The sequence below is a fragment of the Ixodes scapularis genome, unplaced genomic scaffold (assembly GCF_016920785.2).
Source record: "Ixodes scapularis isolate PalLabHiFi unplaced genomic scaffold, ASM1692078v2 PGA_scaffold0__279_contigs__length_252992795, whole genome shotgun sequence".
Classification (NCBI taxonomy): Eukaryota; Metazoa; Arthropoda; class Arachnida; order Ixodida; family Ixodidae; genus Ixodes; species Ixodes scapularis.
Window position 1 is genome coordinate 247,269,609 of NW_024609835.1, and position 19,645 is coordinate 247,289,253.

At 46.6% G+C, this 19,645-nt stretch overlaps 1 protein-coding gene across 1 annotated transcript in view; it reads right to left on the reverse strand.

The window, feature by feature from the left end:
- The window catches only part of LOC8025626 (sortilin-related receptor), a 286,962-nt gene that overhangs the window by 113,094 nt on the left and 154,223 nt on the right, over positions 1-19,645 (reverse strand). The window contains exons 23-24 of the mRNA XM_029971324.3: positions 15,462-15,704; positions 11,131-11,301 (exon numbers count right to left, since the gene is read on the reverse strand). Of these exons, the coding sequence (XP_029827184.2) occupies positions 11,131-11,301; positions 15,462-15,704 (414 nt within the window). The remainder of the gene's footprint in view (positions 1-11,130; positions 11,302-15,461; positions 15,705-19,645) is intronic.

Genomic DNA, 19,645 nt, shown 5'->3' on the forward strand with positions numbered 1-19,645 from the left:
GAAGTCTCCCGTGTTCTACGTCCTGCGCTCAATCATGCCGCACTGCCCGCTGTCCTCCATACCGCGGAGGACGATGGGGCGCACTGCTTGTAGGAATGCGTAAGTAGTCTTAATGTCCTCCTGTGGTATTTCAGAAGAGATGCAGGGCGAAAAAGCGAGACTTTTTCGAAAATTTCAAATTTTTGGTTTGTGCTTTTCCCTCAGTGTTCTCCTCACCGCCATTCAAGATGGCCGCTGCTCGAACTTGACAAGCCCACCAACGCCTCAGCTGACCGATCTTTCCGACGCAAAAATAACACGCGACACAGGCCGGGCGAAATTATACGTACCACGGTGCCCATGTCGCAAATAATGAAGACGTCCCATTCCATCACATACTTTTCGGCCGCCTCGAAGCGGCGGGGCACGGACAGCGATTGCCAGCGGTGGAGTTCAGATTTCTGGTACGACTTTAATAAACACAGAGGTAACAAACCATCACTTGCACGGTCGTTGTCTAATCTCTTCTTGCTTTATTGCAAGGGAAAACGCCGGCGGAATGCAGTGTAAAAAGGCAAACAATCATTGGCTGCAGAATGAACGGGCCTAACCTTGCGTCTGCCTCCGGCTTTTCTGTCGTTCTTTTTCTCGTTCTTCGTCTCACAATCACAGATGTCAGCGCTTACAATTTACCGCGCTTCACAGTCCCGGCTTTGTACCCCTGATCTATACGAGGTAGAAGCGTTCCAGCCGTAACAATGCCACGCAAGCAACCGACGCACCCGAACAGATCCAACTCGATGCACCCGAACAGATCTACCTCGACGACCCGACCGTGGCCCAACCGGCCCGCCGACCTCACCAACCTCGCTGCGCATGGACACTGCGGATTTAGAACAAAATGACGTAGGGCGCTCTGTCAACTTCCGGAAAAATCTGTGAAGTCCTGCAGAGCAAGTTCGGCTGGGTTTGAGGCGCTCCGTGGAGCGGGTGCTGCCTGAGATCTACGAGGGAAAGATGACCAGCTCGAGCCAGATTTGTGAGCAAAATATGCGAGCTCCAAATGGAGTGCTTTTGGAACGCTCGAGATCTGCGAGCGGAATTCACCATTAATGGAAAGTGTGTCTAACTGCCTCGGGGTGGCTCAAGAAATCGCAAATTTATGCGAATGTTCGCTATCTTTGAGTGCCTATCTCTCAGGACGGCGGCGCTGCCCGCCATTGCGATCGCTTGTTGCGATAGTCAAGGCCTTATTCTTCCTCGCTGAACTCCATCGGTTTCGTACTTTCCCAGCCAATAGTAAACGGTGCGTTTTACCGCATCTTTCAAGCGTCTCTACTGTACTTTTAAATCATGTGACGGTATCGCGAGACCGCCATTGGCTAACGCAGCTTGGAGTATGTGGTGAAGCCTACATACTGCTTCGGCATCGTTGCGCCTCGAACCAGGACTACCGCCATTTCTTTGTTTATACAATCATTTTCGCTATGGACAATCCGAAGAAGTGCGATTTCCGTGCTCGGAAGTACTGGACGAAGAATAAGTATGAGGGAAGTCGACGCAAAGTCAAGCGGAGAACGACAGCGGAAGATCGTGTTCCGCAGCCGACAGGGCCAGCTAGGCCTAACGACGGCATCGGCGACTCGGAGGAGATCGATGCTGCATTGACATTTGTGAGCGCTTCCGAAAAGAAACTTGGATTCTTCGAGAACGAACAGAGGACGTGCGGCGATGGGTCTGCGAGAGCAGTGATATGCGACATCGACGCGCTGACGATGCTTGTTTGCAGTGCGACGTGCCCGACATGTCAGCAGGGCAAGCTCTTCGTCCGGGAGTCTGCTGAATAATGGAAGACTTGCAACGTTCCTCGAACTGCTGTGCAAAAATAGTGAGTGTCCTGCGTCGATTTGGATACTTCCTGGACAGCCTGCCTGTGTTTTCGCCAAGTTTCATGCAATTACAGCTGCTTTTTGATGAGAATATAACTTTTGAACTTTCAGATGCATTTTTTTCTTATTGTGATTTTCGGCAGTCTTCACAGTTTGTGCACTCCTTTTCTGATACTTACAATACTCGCATCATAACGAAATTTCGCACACATATTTACAGTTGAGCTGTTAAGGGCTAGGTTCCCCAGAATCGTGTCCGGTATGTCGACACAAACCTACCTGGACAGCTACCGCCATCTTTAAGCGACGGCGGCAAGCACACAACCAGTCTGGTTTCCACCGTCGCTCGTAGATGGCGGCAACCTTTCCAACTATTGTAGAACAATGGATAGTTGGGCACCAACTGGTGGGAATTCATCGTAGGAAACAGCGCGAAAAACAGATGACGACAAAGAAGAAGCACACGTAACGAGCGCAGCACTCGTCACGTGTTTCTTCGTCCTCGTCTGTTTTGCGCGCTGTTTCCTACGCTCTTGTCAGTTTCGGTTTGGACTTAGGATGGGTCGGCCACGCGCCCTTTCGGGGAAAGAAGACTGGGGAGCGGCAACGTACGCAGCAGCACGAATGGGGCCGCAACCGCCCCAAAGCCACTGTCCCCTGTACTTCCACTGCGTCGAGCGCTTCAGATTCCCTTGCCAAAGAAGAGCACATCGCTCGCCTGGAAAGCCTCCGCCGAGAACAGGACCAGCGATGTAAACGGCGCCAGCAAGCCAACGCCACGGACGACGATCGTGCCACGGAGGCCAAGCGCAAGCGCGAGGCCCGGTGACGACTGCACTCCACGCCGGCTGAACAGTTCCCGGGCGCGACGGCGAGGACCCGGAGGGAGTTTGTGGATTACCCGTTTGGCATCACGTGCGCCGTGTGCGCTTCATGGGACTCTGGTTCGCCGGAGACGTATCCACGATCGGCGGCGTGTCGGACAAGAAGAAACGGGAAACGGGCACGTGCGCGTTGTGGTAGTGTATCGAGTACAGCTCCGCTGATCCTCCTTCTTCACGAGAGTGGAAAGGCTGAACGTTTTCTTGAAGGTGTATAGATTGCTGATATCTATTTGGACCTGTAATTTTCTGATATATGTTTATGCAAATTGATATGAACTTCTAGATGGCTTCTGAAATTACAACATTACAGCATCTTTATTTTTTTTTATAGATAGAAACATTTTGCAGAACTTTTGAATAGTTATCAGCATCCTACAACTGACAAGGAACAAAATAAGCTGTTGCAATATATTTCTGGTGAAAAGTTAGTACAGTGTAGACCGCATATAACGTATGTCGCGGGAGTCGCGAAAATCCGCACTATAAGCGGTACCGCACTATAACCAAAACATCAATTTTTCAGGCCAAAATGCATGCCATCAGACAACTTACCTTTGGAAAAGAATTTATTTTATGTTAGATGAAGAATAAAGCTTAGTTTGAGGAAAGTCTTTATTTCACCAGACTAGTACAGTTCTGTCTCAAGTGCGTCACACATTTTGAAAGAAATGAGTGACTTTTGCCTGGTGCAGCCTTTTAACGGCGTCGCGGGTTGCGGACGGACGTTGCGAGCGTTCAGGATTGCTAACCTTAATCACTTTTCTCCGGCAATGAAAACGCGTGAAAATTCGCATCCTTCATATGGTATGCGCCAGTAATACCTTCAACTTGAGCACAGGCATGAAATGTTCCAAATAAGGAATCCGGGCGATGTTCGAAAACACAAATGCTTAGAAAGCACCACTGTAGTCGTAGTAAACAAACACGACGACACGGGCGTTTCTGCCGTCTTGAGAGTGCCGCCACGACATCGCCGCACGAGTAGGTGGATCTTCCCTTCTAGTACGTGCTGGGTTATCATGGTGACACACAACGAAACTTCACAGTCAAGGATAGCGCTTTTACGCGAAACGATGAGCTTCCGCCACGCCGTCTACGTCGACGATAACAACCGACGCCATGTTTGCGGATAAAAGCAGCCGGCCGGCCGGCCCGCGACCGGCATGCAACGCGCGCGAACACTTCTCCTCAACCTGCGATTGGTCTGTCCTTGCGACTGTTTCCGTTCCCAACGCAACGGAGGGACGCACGCACGTGAACGACACGTGCATGCGTCTCTCCGTCGCTATGGCAGCTGAAGCCTCTCTCTTCGCTTCTCCCCGCTTCTCCGAGCAACCTCCTTGCCCCGCGAGTGCCGCTTGCGGCTCGCACCGTTATGTAGTGTCGCACAGGGAAGCGTGTTCGCTGCATCGGTCAGTCGGCGCGGTCGCCGGGCTGTTCCGAAAACCGCACTAAACCGGTATTTCCCTTCGCGCGCCTACATTTTAAGCGGTATGTAATTACATGAAGTCCTATGGGAGCCGAACCGGTGGTTTAAAAAAGCCACGTTATACCCGGTCCTGCACTATAAGCGGTTACGTTGTAAGTGGTCTATACTGTATGAAAAAAGTTGTGCACAAAAACACCTATTTTTTGTAATTGTATGGGGTGTGGACGCAAAGTATAGGAGCTATGTCAGAACTAATGACTGTTTTGAAAAGAGGAGAAAAAACCCTATAAGCATGTAAAGTTTCATTATCCTAGGATTTATATTAAATAAAAAGGGTCTTCAGGTAGCATCTTCCCTTAAGTACTATGCAGCACAAGGCTAATGAAATTTACAGCCACTTTTTGTTAAGGAAGTACCAAGTTTGAAGCCTTTCCAATCATGTTTGTAAGTTAGAAGGTTTTGCATGTCGCTGGTTTATGCAAGCTCCTCAAATCCAATAACATACTGCATCGTGATAAAACTTGATGTATAATGCCCCAAGATACGCCAGGGGGTGAAACTACCGGTTTATTTTCTAGCCTCATTAAGTTTTGACGCAAAATGGTTTTGTGCAACTTAGATCTTAATTTTCACAAAGCTCTTATGTCAGTGTGGCAAAAGCTATGAGTCATATATTGATAATCCAATAGTTTACCCACCGTTATTTCTCTTTTTAGAATATATTACAGCAAACAGAGGTGAAATCAGATTAATAGCTTTCAAGATATCCCCTGCACGAGCGAGCCATGTGACAAGAAATGTCTTCTGAGAAAAATCATGAGCCATCTCACTCTGGGAAGGTGGATGACCAGCGAAGCTGCTTAGCAGACGACACAGACATGACACAGAATTTTGAACAAAGGTACGAACACGTTTACTGTCTCGATTGGTGGTCATCGGGACGAAAGGTATGCGGACACATTTATTGTTGTCTCGATCACTGGTCATTATTTCGCGTGGGCGACTATGGCCACCCGGAGGAGCCGGAGGAAACTAAACAAGCCCCTTGGGACCGCCACTCGGGAGAGCGGAAGGAAACTGGGCACGCAAGCGCTTGGAACGACGACAAAGAGGGGGCGGTGCGAGCGTAGACATGGCCGACGCGGGTTGCACAGCGGCAAATCTACGAGAAACCTTTATTATCTACCTGAGGGTCTATTGATCTTGAAAGTGGTGCCTACTGATAACTAATCTACTGAAAAAACTAACTGCTAAATTAACCAAGCATCAAGGAGAATGCAGGGAATTGTGCTCCATGTACCGCACCAGGGTGTCTACCAAGTTGACATTTTCAAATTCCTCGAGTTTTCCAGGTTTTCCCTGAGTACTTTTGTGAAATTCCCCGAGTGACACAGAACTTTGTTTTAGGTCAAGATGGGCTGACACCATGTTGCCAGATGCTGTCACTCTCTAAAAAGCATGTTATAAAATAAAAAAAGCAACATGATACAGTTTTAATGGTAACGAGTAACTTTTATCAGGTTCAAAAAGAAAACAGAACGGAGTGGTTAGTAAAATTCATAGCGAATAAAATATAAAAGGTAAACTAAGGTTTACGTGACCCCCCGTGAGGTCATGTGACCTCAGGGGGGGGTCAGGTGACAGGGGAGTCAAGTGACCTCAGGGGGGCCACGTAACCTCAGGGGGGTCACGTGACCTGAGGGGGGGTCACGTGAAGTCACAGTTACGCCAACGGTGACGCCGCTCAAGCTGGAAACAGTCGCACAGCGACAGTGGTGTTCGGGGAAAAGATTGCATGTGACTGCTCCAACAGCAGGCACTCCCTGCCCTCCCTACACGCATGGGTGCCCTTCCCCTTGCTATCCTCCACTTTTTTGTTTTCACTGGTTGTTTTTATATTAGGGGCGAAGCTCCATAGGCTCTAGCCTTGTCCGTCCGTCCTTCCGGCGTCCGTGCCAATATAAAAACAAAAATGTTTGCGCAGTCGACAGGATTCGAACCTGTGCGGGGAGATCCTAATGAATTTCTAGTCCATCGCCTTAACCACTCGGCCACGACTGCGGGACGGGTAGGGGGCTCTGAGATGTGGTAGTAACTCAAGAGCTGGGGTTTCTGTCATGGATGAAACGTCGCATGTAGCCGCTCAACATCTATACAAGAGAGGGCGCTGCGGTCAAATGCGTATATAATCGCGTTAAACTTTGCATGCATTGGCTCAACGTTTATAGACGAGAGGGCACTGCGGTCAAATGCTCAACTGCGTATATAACCACGATCCATACCACACATTCTCTTTCTGACATGGACCGTTGACTTAAAGGGATACTTCAACGAAATTTGAAATATTCCCGTCGTGTTCAAAAGTAGGTTGAATATGATCCACAATATCCGGAAATGACAATCGCACGTTTGTATTTTGAGCCTGGTGGCTGTATTTTTCGTTATAAACGGCCCACTCTGGCAAGCGCTCGGAGAAGGCCCAGCGGAGACCACGTGACATCCAACGCAATCGTGATGTAGGTCGTCTCAAGACGAGCAAAGCTACAGCGAGGCTGACGTCGAGAGGATGGCCTAGTCGTTCCAGCCACCGAAGCGGCTGCTTTTGTACGAATTTTGAGTGACGGGTTAATCTTCTATAATCTTGTAGGGGGACAATAGCGACTTCTGCGACACACAAAAGGCCTTCTCGGGAAGAGGGGAGTTCCTCCTTCCCCTCTTCTCTCGTCTTGGCCGGAGGCGAGACAACCTCCGTCACTAGCTTTCAAGGTTCCTAGACGGGCATTACAAGCGAGGCGTTAGCGACATCCACCAGGTGCTCTTTACTAATCGTTTAATTCGTTTTAAAATTCCTTTTCGTGACCTTTTTAACAAGATATTGGCATGTTCGATGTGATGTTGCTTTTTTGAACACATATAGACCAAAAAATGAGCGCCGAAATTTCGTTGTAGTATCCCTTTAAAGGGATACTCCACTGGTTTTTTCATTGTCTCCAATTTGCTTGAAATTTTGCTAAACTAACCAACAAACATTGTGAAAATAGTATCCCAAATATTAGGTCAAAATATTGTTTTTTTGCAAAGTTATTGAATTTACAGTTTTGGTTCTCACCGTGTTTTTCAAGCTCGAAGTCTCTACTGGCAACAATGAAAAAGTGACGTCAGTGGAAGGCAGGGGTTCACTCTTTGGGCTGTAGATTTTGTTTTAAACTGATTCGAAGCAGTTTCATGGTGTCAAATAAATTCTTGGGAAGCTCGCTGCAGTACCCGCGCTCCAGCACGGAACAAATGATTGGCATATTCTATTTCTTAAACTGCTTGGTCGACTGGCAAGCCTGCCTGCCACTGACGTCACGGCACTGAAAAGTGCGCGTATATTTAAATGTTGGTTTTTGCATCATTTTCATTTGCCGATTTCGCAATACCTATTATGAATTTCGCGATTCTAAATAGCATACCGGAGAGAGTAAAGGCCGGGGAGTCAGAAAATATAGTTAGTTAAGGTAGCTCAAAAAATCGGTGGAGTACCCCTTTAAGCAGTGGAGATGCGGATCCAAGCTGATCCGCTAGAAGAACCACTGGCTCTGCATTTCACCGACCATGAAGCAGTAATAATGAAGTCGAAACGCAATTCGGAACTCAGCACTACCTATGAGCAATAAGAAAAAATCAGAATCATCAGCACCACCAGAGCTTCGCCCCAATCAACATCATTCACCACGTGGAGATGCGGTAATTTTTTTTTATACAATTGCTTTTTCGCTGCGTATCCCCATATCCCCTGCCAGCCCCGCGACCGAGCTATGTGCTCCCCGCCAGCACAATCCGACCCCGGGAGAAGCGAAGGACGGCCGTGCTTCATCTTCGTTCGTTAGTTATGGGCACGTTCGATACAGAAAAACAATGTGATTTTCTAGGGGATGTTTGGACTGTTTCATATAAACAATACAGTATAGACCACTTACAACGTAACCGCTTATAGTGCAGGACCGGGTATAACGCGGCTTTTTTAAACCACCGGTTCGCCTCTCACAGAACTCCATGTAATTACATACCGCTTAAAATGCAGGCGCGCGAAGGGAAATACCGGTTATAGTGCGGTTTCTGCGGTCAGTCGGTGCGACCGCGCCAACTGACCGGCGCAGCGAGCACGCTTCCCTGTGCGACAATAGATAACGGCACGAGCCGCAAGCGGCACTCGCGGGACAAGAAGGTTGCTCGAAGAAGTGAGGAGAAACGAAGAGAGAGGCTTCAGGTGCCATAGCGACGGAGAGACGCACGCACATGTCGTTCACGTGCGTGCGTCCCTTCGCTGCGTTGGAAACAACGACAGACCAATCGCAAGTCGAGAAGTGTTCGCGCGCGTTGCATGCCGGTCGCGGGCCGGCTGCTTCTATCCGCAAACATGGCGTCGGTTGTTACCGTCAACGTAGACGGCGTGGCGGAAGCTCATCGTTTCGCGTAAAAGCGCTATCCTTGACTGTGAAGTTTCGTTGTGTGTCACCATGATAACCCAGCACGTACTAGAAGGGAAGATCCACCTACTCGTGCGGCGATGTCGTGGCGGCACTCTCAAGACGGCAGAAACGCCCATGTCGTCGTGTTTGTTTACTTCGACCACAGTGGTGCTTTCGAAGCATTTGTGTTTTCGAGCATCTCCCAGATTTCTTATTTGGAGCATTTCATGCGTGTGCTCAAGTTGAAGGGATTACTGGCGCGTACCGTATAAAGGATGCGAATTTTCACGCGTTTTCATCACCGGAGAAAAGTGATTAGGGTTAGCAATCCTGAACGCTCGCAACGTCCGTCCGCAACCCGCGACGCCGTTAAAAGGCTGCGCCAGGCAAAAGTCACTCATTTCTTTCAAAATGTGTGACACACTTGAGAGAGAAGTGCACTAGTCTGGTGAAATAAAGACTTTCCTCAAACTAAGCTTTATTTTTCGTCTAATATAAAATAAATTGTTTTACAAAGGTAAGTTGTCTCATGGCATGTATTTTGGCCTGAAAAATTGATGTTCTCGTTATAGCGCGGTACCGCTTATAGTGCGGATTTTTGCGACTCCCGCGACATACGTTATATGCGGTCTACACTGTAATTAGAACGGTTTTTGATTTGGGCTAGTTGGTTGAACATGTTTAGGGGTTAAAAGCGCTAAAAACGACAGACGAGTAGGAGAAACACACACCACAGAGCGCTCTGTAGTGTGTGTTTCTCTTACTCGTCCGTCGTTTTTAGCGCTTTTACCCCCTAAACTGTAATTAGAAATACACGGGTGTGATATAACCGGGCTCAACTGTATGTTTGGCCCATTCCATTGATATCTGGAGAATTTTGGACTGTGAGAGTCCATGTGTGCCACATTTAAACTAAAACAAAAAAAAAAAAATTCCCTGATAGAAGCACAAATTCCCCGAGTTTTTCCAGACTATTCAAAATCCCTGAGAATTCCCGGTTGGCAGACACCCTGATGTGCCGGTTATTTACTTTGAATCTTTTATACGGGGAAGGCCTACGCGTGCAGCGGTGAGAGCGTAGAGCTTTTGTTGACGCACACGAAAAATCCACAGAACCCAAGCCATAAACATCTTCGCTGTAAAACGAGAAAGATAAAAGACGGTGGCCATGCTTTTTATTATACGTAGTACTGCCCTAAAAGATAGAGTTGATGTTCAGGAATCATATCTGTATAAGGAAACAGTGTAAAAGTAATTTAGGTACAATTATAAAAGTTTGAACAAATTTGGTTTTGTGCACTTTTGGTTGCGTTTGTGAGTGGAATAATTATTTTGTTGCTAATTTTGCGTCAATTAGAAACCGAGTACAGTAAAAAAGTTTTATGGTAGCTTTATTATAACAGAAAAGAACAAAAAAAAAACTTTCAGAAACTCAAAATATTTTTTTGGTTTTTCCTATCTTAAAATTTGTATGAAACCCTGAAAAAGTATTGGGATGAAAATTTTAGCTTAAAAGATACCGTGGGCAAAGCTCCGTTTGTGAGAAAACAATTAATTCTGAAAAAAACAAACAAAAAAAAACAGCAAGTGTTTTTCAAATCATGCTTGCAAACAACCTGAATATGAAACTTTGAATCAATGTAACTATAAAATATGCACTCGCTGTTGTTTCTTAGAAAAAAGAAACGATTATAGAAAATAACTGTTTCATACTTTGTGTTAATCAAGACCAGGGTCTCCCCTTAATAAACACTGCCTCACGAGCTTTCCCTTTGGTGCAGTACATAAAAATATAAAAAGCGTAAGGATCTCGAGGTAGTGGGTTCCAGTGCCCTCCAATGGAATTTTTTCCAAAATACAAGATGTTAATTCTGGGGCAAATTTGATTTCAGCTTAATTCAGGCTCCGAGATGCAGCGAGTGCTCACAAACCGGTTTAAAAACAAAATCTCGTATTCTAGATGAAGCTTCTTTTAATGCATTACCTGTCTCATGAAACGAGCTGACGTCATCAGTTCGAAGCGCGAAAACGGCCCCTAGTTTCCGCGATCGCCCTCGGTTCCATTGGTTGGCGCGCGTTGACGGGGATCCCATTGGCCGCTGCGCTTCTCAGTTTCTACAACTGCTCACCCCATGGTGCTGCGTGTCCATCAGCGCGCCAATAACATAAAAAGTCCAAGGTCAGCGTGTCCAGGCGAGCAATCGCGCTGACCAGTGATGAAAGGAACGCAGGAGACAAGGGGAGTGGACGAGCGGCTTGCATGCTTTCCCATTCACAACTCATAAGAAGTGCTTAGGTGTGCCTCGAGCTTTTTTTTTTGTTCTTCGTACACACTAAGGACTGCGTGACAACATCCAAAATAATGTTTTGATCACAATGTATCTCCGGGTCCGCATTGCAGCCCCGCCGAAATGCATTCCTGCATTTGTCTTTCCCAAAGCTGGAAACACACCAGTCGGAGCTTGTCTTTGGAGGACAGAGGAAGGGAGGCTCACTGCACTGGGCCTCGTCGGAGCCGTCCAGGCAGTCGGGGACCCCGTCGCACTGCCAGCCCGCCAGGATGCAGGCGCCGTCCCCGCACTGGAACCGCTCGGCCCCGCAGGCATGGGGGGACGTGGGGGGCGTGCTGCTGCTGCTGCTCGGGGCGCCAGGGGTGGACGTCGCTGCTGCATGGACGCGCCTCTCAGCCCTCCGTCGAGCACCTCGAGCGACGGCCCCATCGTGCCCTCGCCCCGACCGGCCGTACCTAAGTCTCGGGTTTTCCGGACGCCAAACGTTTCCGAGCAACCACTCGTCCGTCGTTTTTGTCGTCGCGATAGATTCAACTCGGCTAAAATGGACCGTACCTTAGGACTTAACCAAAGTGGCGAAGCGGGTGAGTTGGTTCATGATAACAAATTTAAAAGTACTAACAAAGACGAGGACAAAAAAGGAAGGCGAACAGGACGAGCGCACTGGAAGCGCTCGTCCTGTTCGCCTTCCTTTTTTGTCCTCGTCTTTGTTAGCGCTTTTAAATTTTATACTTAGGACTTACTTTATGGCGTCGGTCATTCCAAAAGTTTGCCCCACGATGACGACTATACTTTTGCGACTGATTTGTAATAGTGGAGCTGTCCAGAGCGGCCTCAAGACGAAACAGCTCCACCTTAATTGCCCCTCCACCCACCAGTGGCGACCGCCTTTTGCTAAACTTTGCCTTCTGATTCCAATTTCCACAACTAAAACGATCCCGCAAAATCTCGGTGGTGAACGAAATGATAAACCGCGGATGCCGGCACACTGTGGTACTCTCGACTTGGCTGCCCGTCCAAAATCACTCGGGAAAACAAAGACTCTGTATGAGACGAGTGCAAAATGCTGTGTAAGGAATTCTCAAAAAATATTCTAGGAGACGAACAGATACGAGAGCCGTTCAAATACAAAAATGTTCTAAAACGAATATGATTAATGCAAAAAAGCGATTTAGAATATTGGGTAAATATTAGGGGTGTGCGAATACCGAATAGTAGTTTTCGAATCGAATACCGAATCGAATCAAGAAAAAAAAGCCGAATATCGAATCGAATATCGAATAGTGATTTTATTTGTGGGAATTCTTCAAAGTGTGCTGCGAATGAGATTATTATATGTGCAGAGTATGCACCTGTTGCAGAATATGCATCTTGTGGAGAACAAAAGCTAAAATGTAAAAAAATTCTGGTGAAAAAAAAAAAATTAAATAAAAGCAGTTGCTGTTGGATGTTGGCCACTAAAGATCCAATTTTATGGCACAAATATAATCTATCTTCCCTAAACGTCACAAAAAACCCAAAGTTACAGCCACGCATGCCTTTTTTAAGCCCAACCTAACACCGCAACTTTTTTTATAAATGTTTGCATATCTCAGAAAGGGTTTTGGTTTTTATTTTTGGTATTTGGTTTTCATTTTAAGGAAAAAAAAGGGCACCCGGGATTTTATTTCACGTAAATAAACAGATAGGTGTTAAATCTTAGTAAACAGGCTTAAACAATATAGTCTCAAGTAAGAAAAAAAAAAGGCGTGGTTAGGTGGCGCAAGACACCGTCCAACTGCCGCTATGCATCCATTTTTCCGTCTATCTATCCTGTTTTAGAGAGCCTTGATTTAAAAGAGGGAGCAAGCGAAACTGAAACCACGGAGCCGGCTCCAGTGCAGATTGGTCGTAAGTGCGCATGTGTTGTGTTGTCGCGAGGAAAAAGGTGAGCAAGCAGAAGGGCGACGACGCCTACTCTCCCTGCCCTGCCTGCGTGCCCGATCCCGATCGACGCTTTCGTTTTTTCGTCACCTTCTCGCAGTTCGTAATTCAAACGCGGCTATCGAACGGTTGGAAACCCTCTCAAATCTAGGCACAGTATTTTCCCGTTCCGTTTCCTTCCGAATAAGAATTTGTGGCTTGAGGTTCCAAAAGAACGACGACGATAAGACGATAACTCGGCTGGTTTTATCGGCGTGTTTAACGTGGTTTTCCTTCTGTGATCGTGCAGTCGCCGATTTCTGTGAGTGCAGCAGGTGTGTTTTACATCGCTGCTTCAATTTGAAACGAAGGGCTTTACTCGTGAAAAGAATTAGGCATGGCGCGGGATTTCGGCCTCCCAACAATTCCTCTCTGGAAGCGGCGCAAACGGGATGTTTCGGTTGTGATTCAAGGGTAGGTTGTATCACGATCGTGAGTAAATCTTCGTGCTATAAAGTTTGTGGCGCTCGTTACTTTTCTTTTTACTAACCTGTGCGTTAGATTTTTGTGGAATGGTAGGACCAAGAGCTGTTTTTCGCATGGTTTGTCTAACATCACGGCGCTTACATCGGGGGGAAAAATGGCTTTTTTTTGTCAGCTCCGCGGCGACCGCGTGTCTTTGGCCGAATATATTGAATATTCGAGTGACCGAATACTAGGAATTCGATTCGCGAATCGAATTATTCGGGAACTTTCTATTCAATTCAAATTCGTATATTCGAGTATTCGCACACCCCTAGTAAATATTTAACAAACAAAGCGGCAATAATTTTAGAGACCATTATGAAACTTTCGCATCGTTGGAGCTACTGTTGTGCCTTTGGTCTAAAAGAACCTAGTAGAATCGTGCAAGGTTCAAAAGCTTGTCCAAAGCTAAATGACACGAGCACTAGACTTTAATTTCAAAGTGGTTTATGAATGGAAGTGAGAAACCTTAGAAAGTACTTTTACATTAAAACTAAGTAACGCAGGAACTACCTTTATTAGGCACCAAAATAGTATTCTAGGGAGCCAATAAGCTGCAACCCCCGAAAACAGACTTCTCTCAAAGTCCATAAATAAAAAAAAAATCATTCGTTGACAGTTGAGTCGCCTCTCTCCGCCCAAAATGCTTTTCTATCCCAGGAAGGATGTGTCGCTTAACTGCAAATATAAAAATTTAAAAAAAAGCAAAACGTTCCTGGTTGAGCGAGCATGTCCACAACGGAATTAACGCTATGCCATGAATTTGTACAGCAGCGCTGTTAAGGGCTAGTTTCTCCAGTATTGTGACCATCAGCAAACAAATGATAACACGAAACTCTGGACAGCTACCGCCATCTATAAGCAATGGCGGCAACCACGCAACTGGCTTGCCGGTTGTCCGGTTGCCACCATCGCTCATAGATGGCGACAACCTTTCCAGCCTTTCCACTCTGGCTTGCCGACCTGTGGCCGGCCATTACTTCATTCCCACCATAGTACAGCTTCGCTGGTCTTCCTTCTTCCCCAGAGTGGAAAGGCTGAAAGTTTTTAGGGGCGAAGCTCCTAAGGGTCTAGCCTTGTCCGTCCGGCGTCTGTGCTCACATCGATCTTGCTGCTGCTCGTGATCGTGCTCATGAGCTCACGAGCACGTGCTCACGTGCTCGTGTAAGGCAAAAAAAAAAATGATGAAAAAAAAGAAAAGAAATGTTTGTGCGGTTGACAGGGTTCGAACCTGTGCGGGGAGACCCCAATGGATTTCTAGTCCATCGCCTTAACCACTCGGCCACGACTGCGGGACGAGTAGGGGGCCCTGAGATGTGGTAGGAACTCAAGAGCTGGGGATGTCAGGGATGAAACGTTGCATGTGGCCGCTCAACATCTATACAGGAGAGGGCGCTGCGGTCAAATGCGTATATAATCGCGTTAAACTTTGCATGCATTGGCTCAACATTTATAGACGAGAGGGCACTCGGTCAAATTCCATACCACACATTCCACACGTTTCATACCACACATTCTCTTTCTGACATGGATGAAAACGAACTAAAGGCTCGGCATGCTGCGGCTCAGCGTCTACGCAGACAAGCACCACCAGAGCTTCGCCCCAATCAACATCATTCAGCACAGGAAGATGTGGTCATTTTTTTTTTCTTTTTTTTCTCTGCCGTTGTTTGTTTTTGCCTTTTTTTGCTGCAATTTTCTTTCGCTATTTTTTATGAATGAAAAAGGAAAGACTATTTTTTACGCATCCTATGTTTTCTTAAACCACACAGTGGACCCAGGTTCGATTCCTGTGCAAACAGAACATTCGACTGCGGACGAATATCCACAAAGCGCCCAATAAGAAATTTTTAAATCAAATAATAAAAATGTTCCATTCATATTTGAAACTGAATATTCGCACACCCCTAACAAATGCATTTCATTGCACGAAAATGTTGTCAAATGATTTATGCTCCAGTCAAGTGGCAAAAGTATTTCCATTGCTTTCTAGAAGCGATAGCCAATTTTAATTAGGTTGCAGGCGGTACTAATGTTAAGCATAATGAACGTTTCCACTTGGTTTGAAGTGGGAGAGTACGCAAGAATAAGGACGGGCGGGCACGCACTGCAGTTGGCCTCATCGCTGCCGTCAGGGCAGTCGCGGTCCCCGTCGCAGCGCCACGAGGGAAAGATGCAGCGGCCGCTGGGACAGCGCAGCTGCCACGGGGCGCAGGTGGTCGCACTGCAGGCCGCCTCGTCGCTGCCGTCCTGACAGTCCGACTCGCCGTCGCAGCGCCACGACGCCGGGAGGCAGCGCCGCTGGTCCGAGCACTTAAACTCCGTCGGGCGGCACTCCCGTGTCGTTGGGGCTGCGTGCAAGTTTCCCAAAGGGTCAGGCCTCTCCAAAAGCCGATTCGACGCGGCCCGGTTCCACCGCAGAGGCCTCGATCAACAGCTTGCCGTACAGACCCCAATGTAGGTCAACCATTTCTGTTTGCAAAGGTCGTTTCAGATCATTTTTTTACACAATTACCCAAACAACGAGCAGAATTTCATTCATTCATTTGTTTATTTTCTGTGCTCACGGACATCTTGATGCCTTGATAATGATGCACAACAAAATGTTCACAGGTTAGTTACAAAAGTCTTAAAAGCTATGAAATATCGGTTAAAAACATCAATATCTGCTCCACCGACGGTATTGCAAAAGTGTAATATGGGTCACCGGACTGGATTCGATGATGTGATTAACATGTAAAGTCGGAGAAACCCGCAAAGCTCGACTCAGAACGTGAATATTAATAGTCGATGTGAGATCTGGGCAATTAATCAATTAATCCACGAATAGATTTATACAGGAAAACGAGATTGCGCTCACGCCGTCTAGAACTCAAAGTAGGGCATTTACATCTTTCCAAGAGTCTCGCATAAGAATAATAAACAGTACGACCAATGTAACGATCATAAACAATTAGAAAAAAAAAAACACTTCTGAACATTTTCAATCACCTCTTGGCTCGTAAAACTAATACAATTCCAGACTGCAGAGAAAAACTCCAACTTGGCCCGGATTAACGAGAAATATAACCGTAGAATACAGGTTGATGTGGAGAACTCAGGCGTGATTCTAGAAATTACTCCCAGCTTGCGCAAAGAGTCCTTTATAAGGCAGTTGATTAACATGTACAGTAAAGTATAACGAAGAGTCTATGTATACACCAAGATAGCGCGTGCACTCGACTCTTCGCAGAGGATCATTGCCAATCTGGTAACAAAAGTTTATTGTATTCTACCTTTCTAGACAAAGACATAATCGTGGTTTCAGAAAGACTGAGCGTTAGCATGTTCTGACGACACAAATTGCACACACGCCTAACATCCTCCGTAAGTTTTTGACAGTCTTCCAAGGATGTGATCCGGCTAAACAACTTTACATCATCTGCAAGATGACCGAATTGCACACAATTGAGCTCAAATCATAAAAAAATCATTAAAAAATACATTAAAAAAGATTGGCCCAAAGTAAGGAGCCTTGCGGCACACCCGAAGAAGAAACATAAGGCCGGGAATGATGTTAATGCCCGAAACGTAGCTACACGCACAACCGACAGGTGGCCCCCACTGTAAAAACAATTTGTAGAAAATAACAAAAAGTCAGAGGAAATAATGATTAAAAAGCACGACAAGACGGCGGACACAGTGCTACTCACAACTACTTACGCCGTCCTATCAGGACACCACGGTGTGCATTGCCGGGATTGTGGTTGTACTCCAATTTTTACAGATTGTACAGTACTAAACAAAAACAGAAACAAAACCACAAGGGAAATACTCGAGGCTCGAGAAATTCCTAGATTAGGGCTGCAATGTGTCAGCACACCTTCCATATCATTATCCGAAAAAGAATTGCAGTTTTTTGACCAAGCATGACTAGTTTCGGGTTTGTGCCGATGAGTGATGCAGGAATTTTAGCCTTTTTATGTTGCTCCTAAGATTTTTACGATGTGTATTTTATATCTCCCTAATTTGTTTGTGTTGTTGCCGGTAATATATACCGAGCTGCAGCGGAAATAAAGTTCAGTTGTAAGTAGCTCTGTGTCTGTCGTCTTCTGTATCCGTTATCTTGTCGCGCTTTTTAATCATTATGAATCACGAACTTGCCCAACTTTCTACCCTCGTCAGAGAAAAACTAAGCACTTCTTATGAGTTGTGAATGCGAAAGCATTAATGTCCAATTCAACGCCACCAGAAGCAGCCGCAACGCCGGCAGGGAGTGCAGCAGTGTGCTGCGCAGACCGCCCTGGTTCGCTGGTGACTGCTGCGCCGCTGCGCGAGGCAGCAGCGGGAGTGCGAAGGTCGGCGTGGCGCCGTGCTCCGGCAGTGACATCACGCACCCGCACTGCACAGCACCCCCGCCGGCCCCACGGCAAAAGAAAAGCGCAGCAACTGTGTTGCTGCGCTTTTCTTTGTGTTTTATTTCTGGAGCGCGTCCACTTTGACCTTGAGCGACCCCGCCGGCTTTTGTGACGAAGCATCTGATATGACGCGTCGCAGCCAATGGGACTTAAGATGCCGTTTTGCACAGCCAATGGGAATTTAGCTGCCGGTTTTCCCTGCTACAGACGGAATTTAGGTGCCCCTTTTCGCTGCTACAGACAACGCCGGCTTCGCTCTATGGGACAGTTAAGGCTTTCCCATTAAAATGAGGTGTCGCACTTGCAACGCACACATAACATGCTTGCAATGTGTCATTTGCTTTGGTCTACCTTTACTTCGGAACGATTGCTTGGACCATGCGGTGCGAGTAGCTACCCTTGGAGCGTGCTCCTTGCTCCCAGGGTAATTTAGCGTCCATTAGGATTACACCTAAAATCGTGACCGAAGAAGGACCACGTATAATAGTGAGCTGAATTTTCGTCCTCGCTGGGCAAACAAGCCGAGCTAAGAACGAGAGCACCGGCGCAAAGCAGTGAAGCTAGACACGAGCAACGCTAGTGCTGCAGCCTGGAGGCACGTAAATCCAGAAGCTCGACCTTGAGGTAACTGGTGCCACGGAAAAGCGAGCTTTCACTGGGGCGATTAAGCCCACCGCAAAATAAATGCTCGTAGGAATTGCTTTTGCTCAACCTTCTTCAAAAATATCCGCGAACCAATATTAAAATATTTTGTTTTCATTTCTCTAGTATAGAGGTTAACTTATGTTTGTAATCGGTATGTGTTGGAGTAAGTATGACAAATTTATATTGAGACGTGGAATAAGGTTCTTGCACGAGACTGTGATGCAAACTACTTCCAGTTCGGAATTCATGCTTAAAGCATTCGTCTCTGCAATGCTACACTTTGTGCACTTTGGGGCTGTGCTGCCGTATTCACGCAGTAGTTTCTCCGCTCACTCAAGTTTTAAAATAGTCAGCTGCGCCGTAATTTATAGCTTTAGCCCTAAAATTTGGCTACAAAATGAAGCTATAATCAGCAGTATTGATTTTTTTCTAGAATTCTGGCAATCGGCTCGCCGGCGTCATCAACAAATACGTTGGCATAATCTTGACAGAAACACTTCGTACCGACTAAGGTTCGTGGACTGCACTTTGTGTCAGGTCTTTGGGACCGGCTACAGGACAACTGAACCAAGTAAAATGGATAAAATTACTTGTGCGGCGGCTCCAGTCACCATTTGTGTAGCAAATCAAAAGGGTGAAGGACCAGCTACAGAGCTGATGAGTTTTGCACAATATATTCTAATGATTTCATGCATAGGTAGCAGCAGTCAGCGCAAATGATTACCAGACGATGCATTTTTCGCCATCCGACGGCACTCTTGCCAGGCATTCAAGTGCCAAGCAACGGCACTGCACGCAGACACTAAAGTGCCGTCGGAGCGATTTTTTATTGTCGCTGATTTGCCTCAAAAATGGCTTAGCACACCGACAGACACGGCTGTACCATTCCCCCAAGTATTCTGGGAAAAGAAATTCGAAAGTTATTAATTTTGTTCTCATCCTGTTTTTCAAACCGAGAGCCCGGAGACTCCTTCACTGAGAAACACGAAAAAACTGCTCAACATACAGGAATCCCTCGTTATAATGAAATCACTTTTTACAAATTATCGCATTTTTTTAAGTCTGACGCAGTCCCGATCTCAATGCATGCATTTTGTACCGGATTCTTCCAAGTGTATCGACGGCCGGAGGTGCTTGATACGAAGGACGATCCGCCGAATGTACAGTCTGTGAGCCAGCGCAACCGTTCCAAGATGTGTGCAAAAAGCCATTAGCTGCAAAAGGCATATCACATTTCGCCGCTATAAATG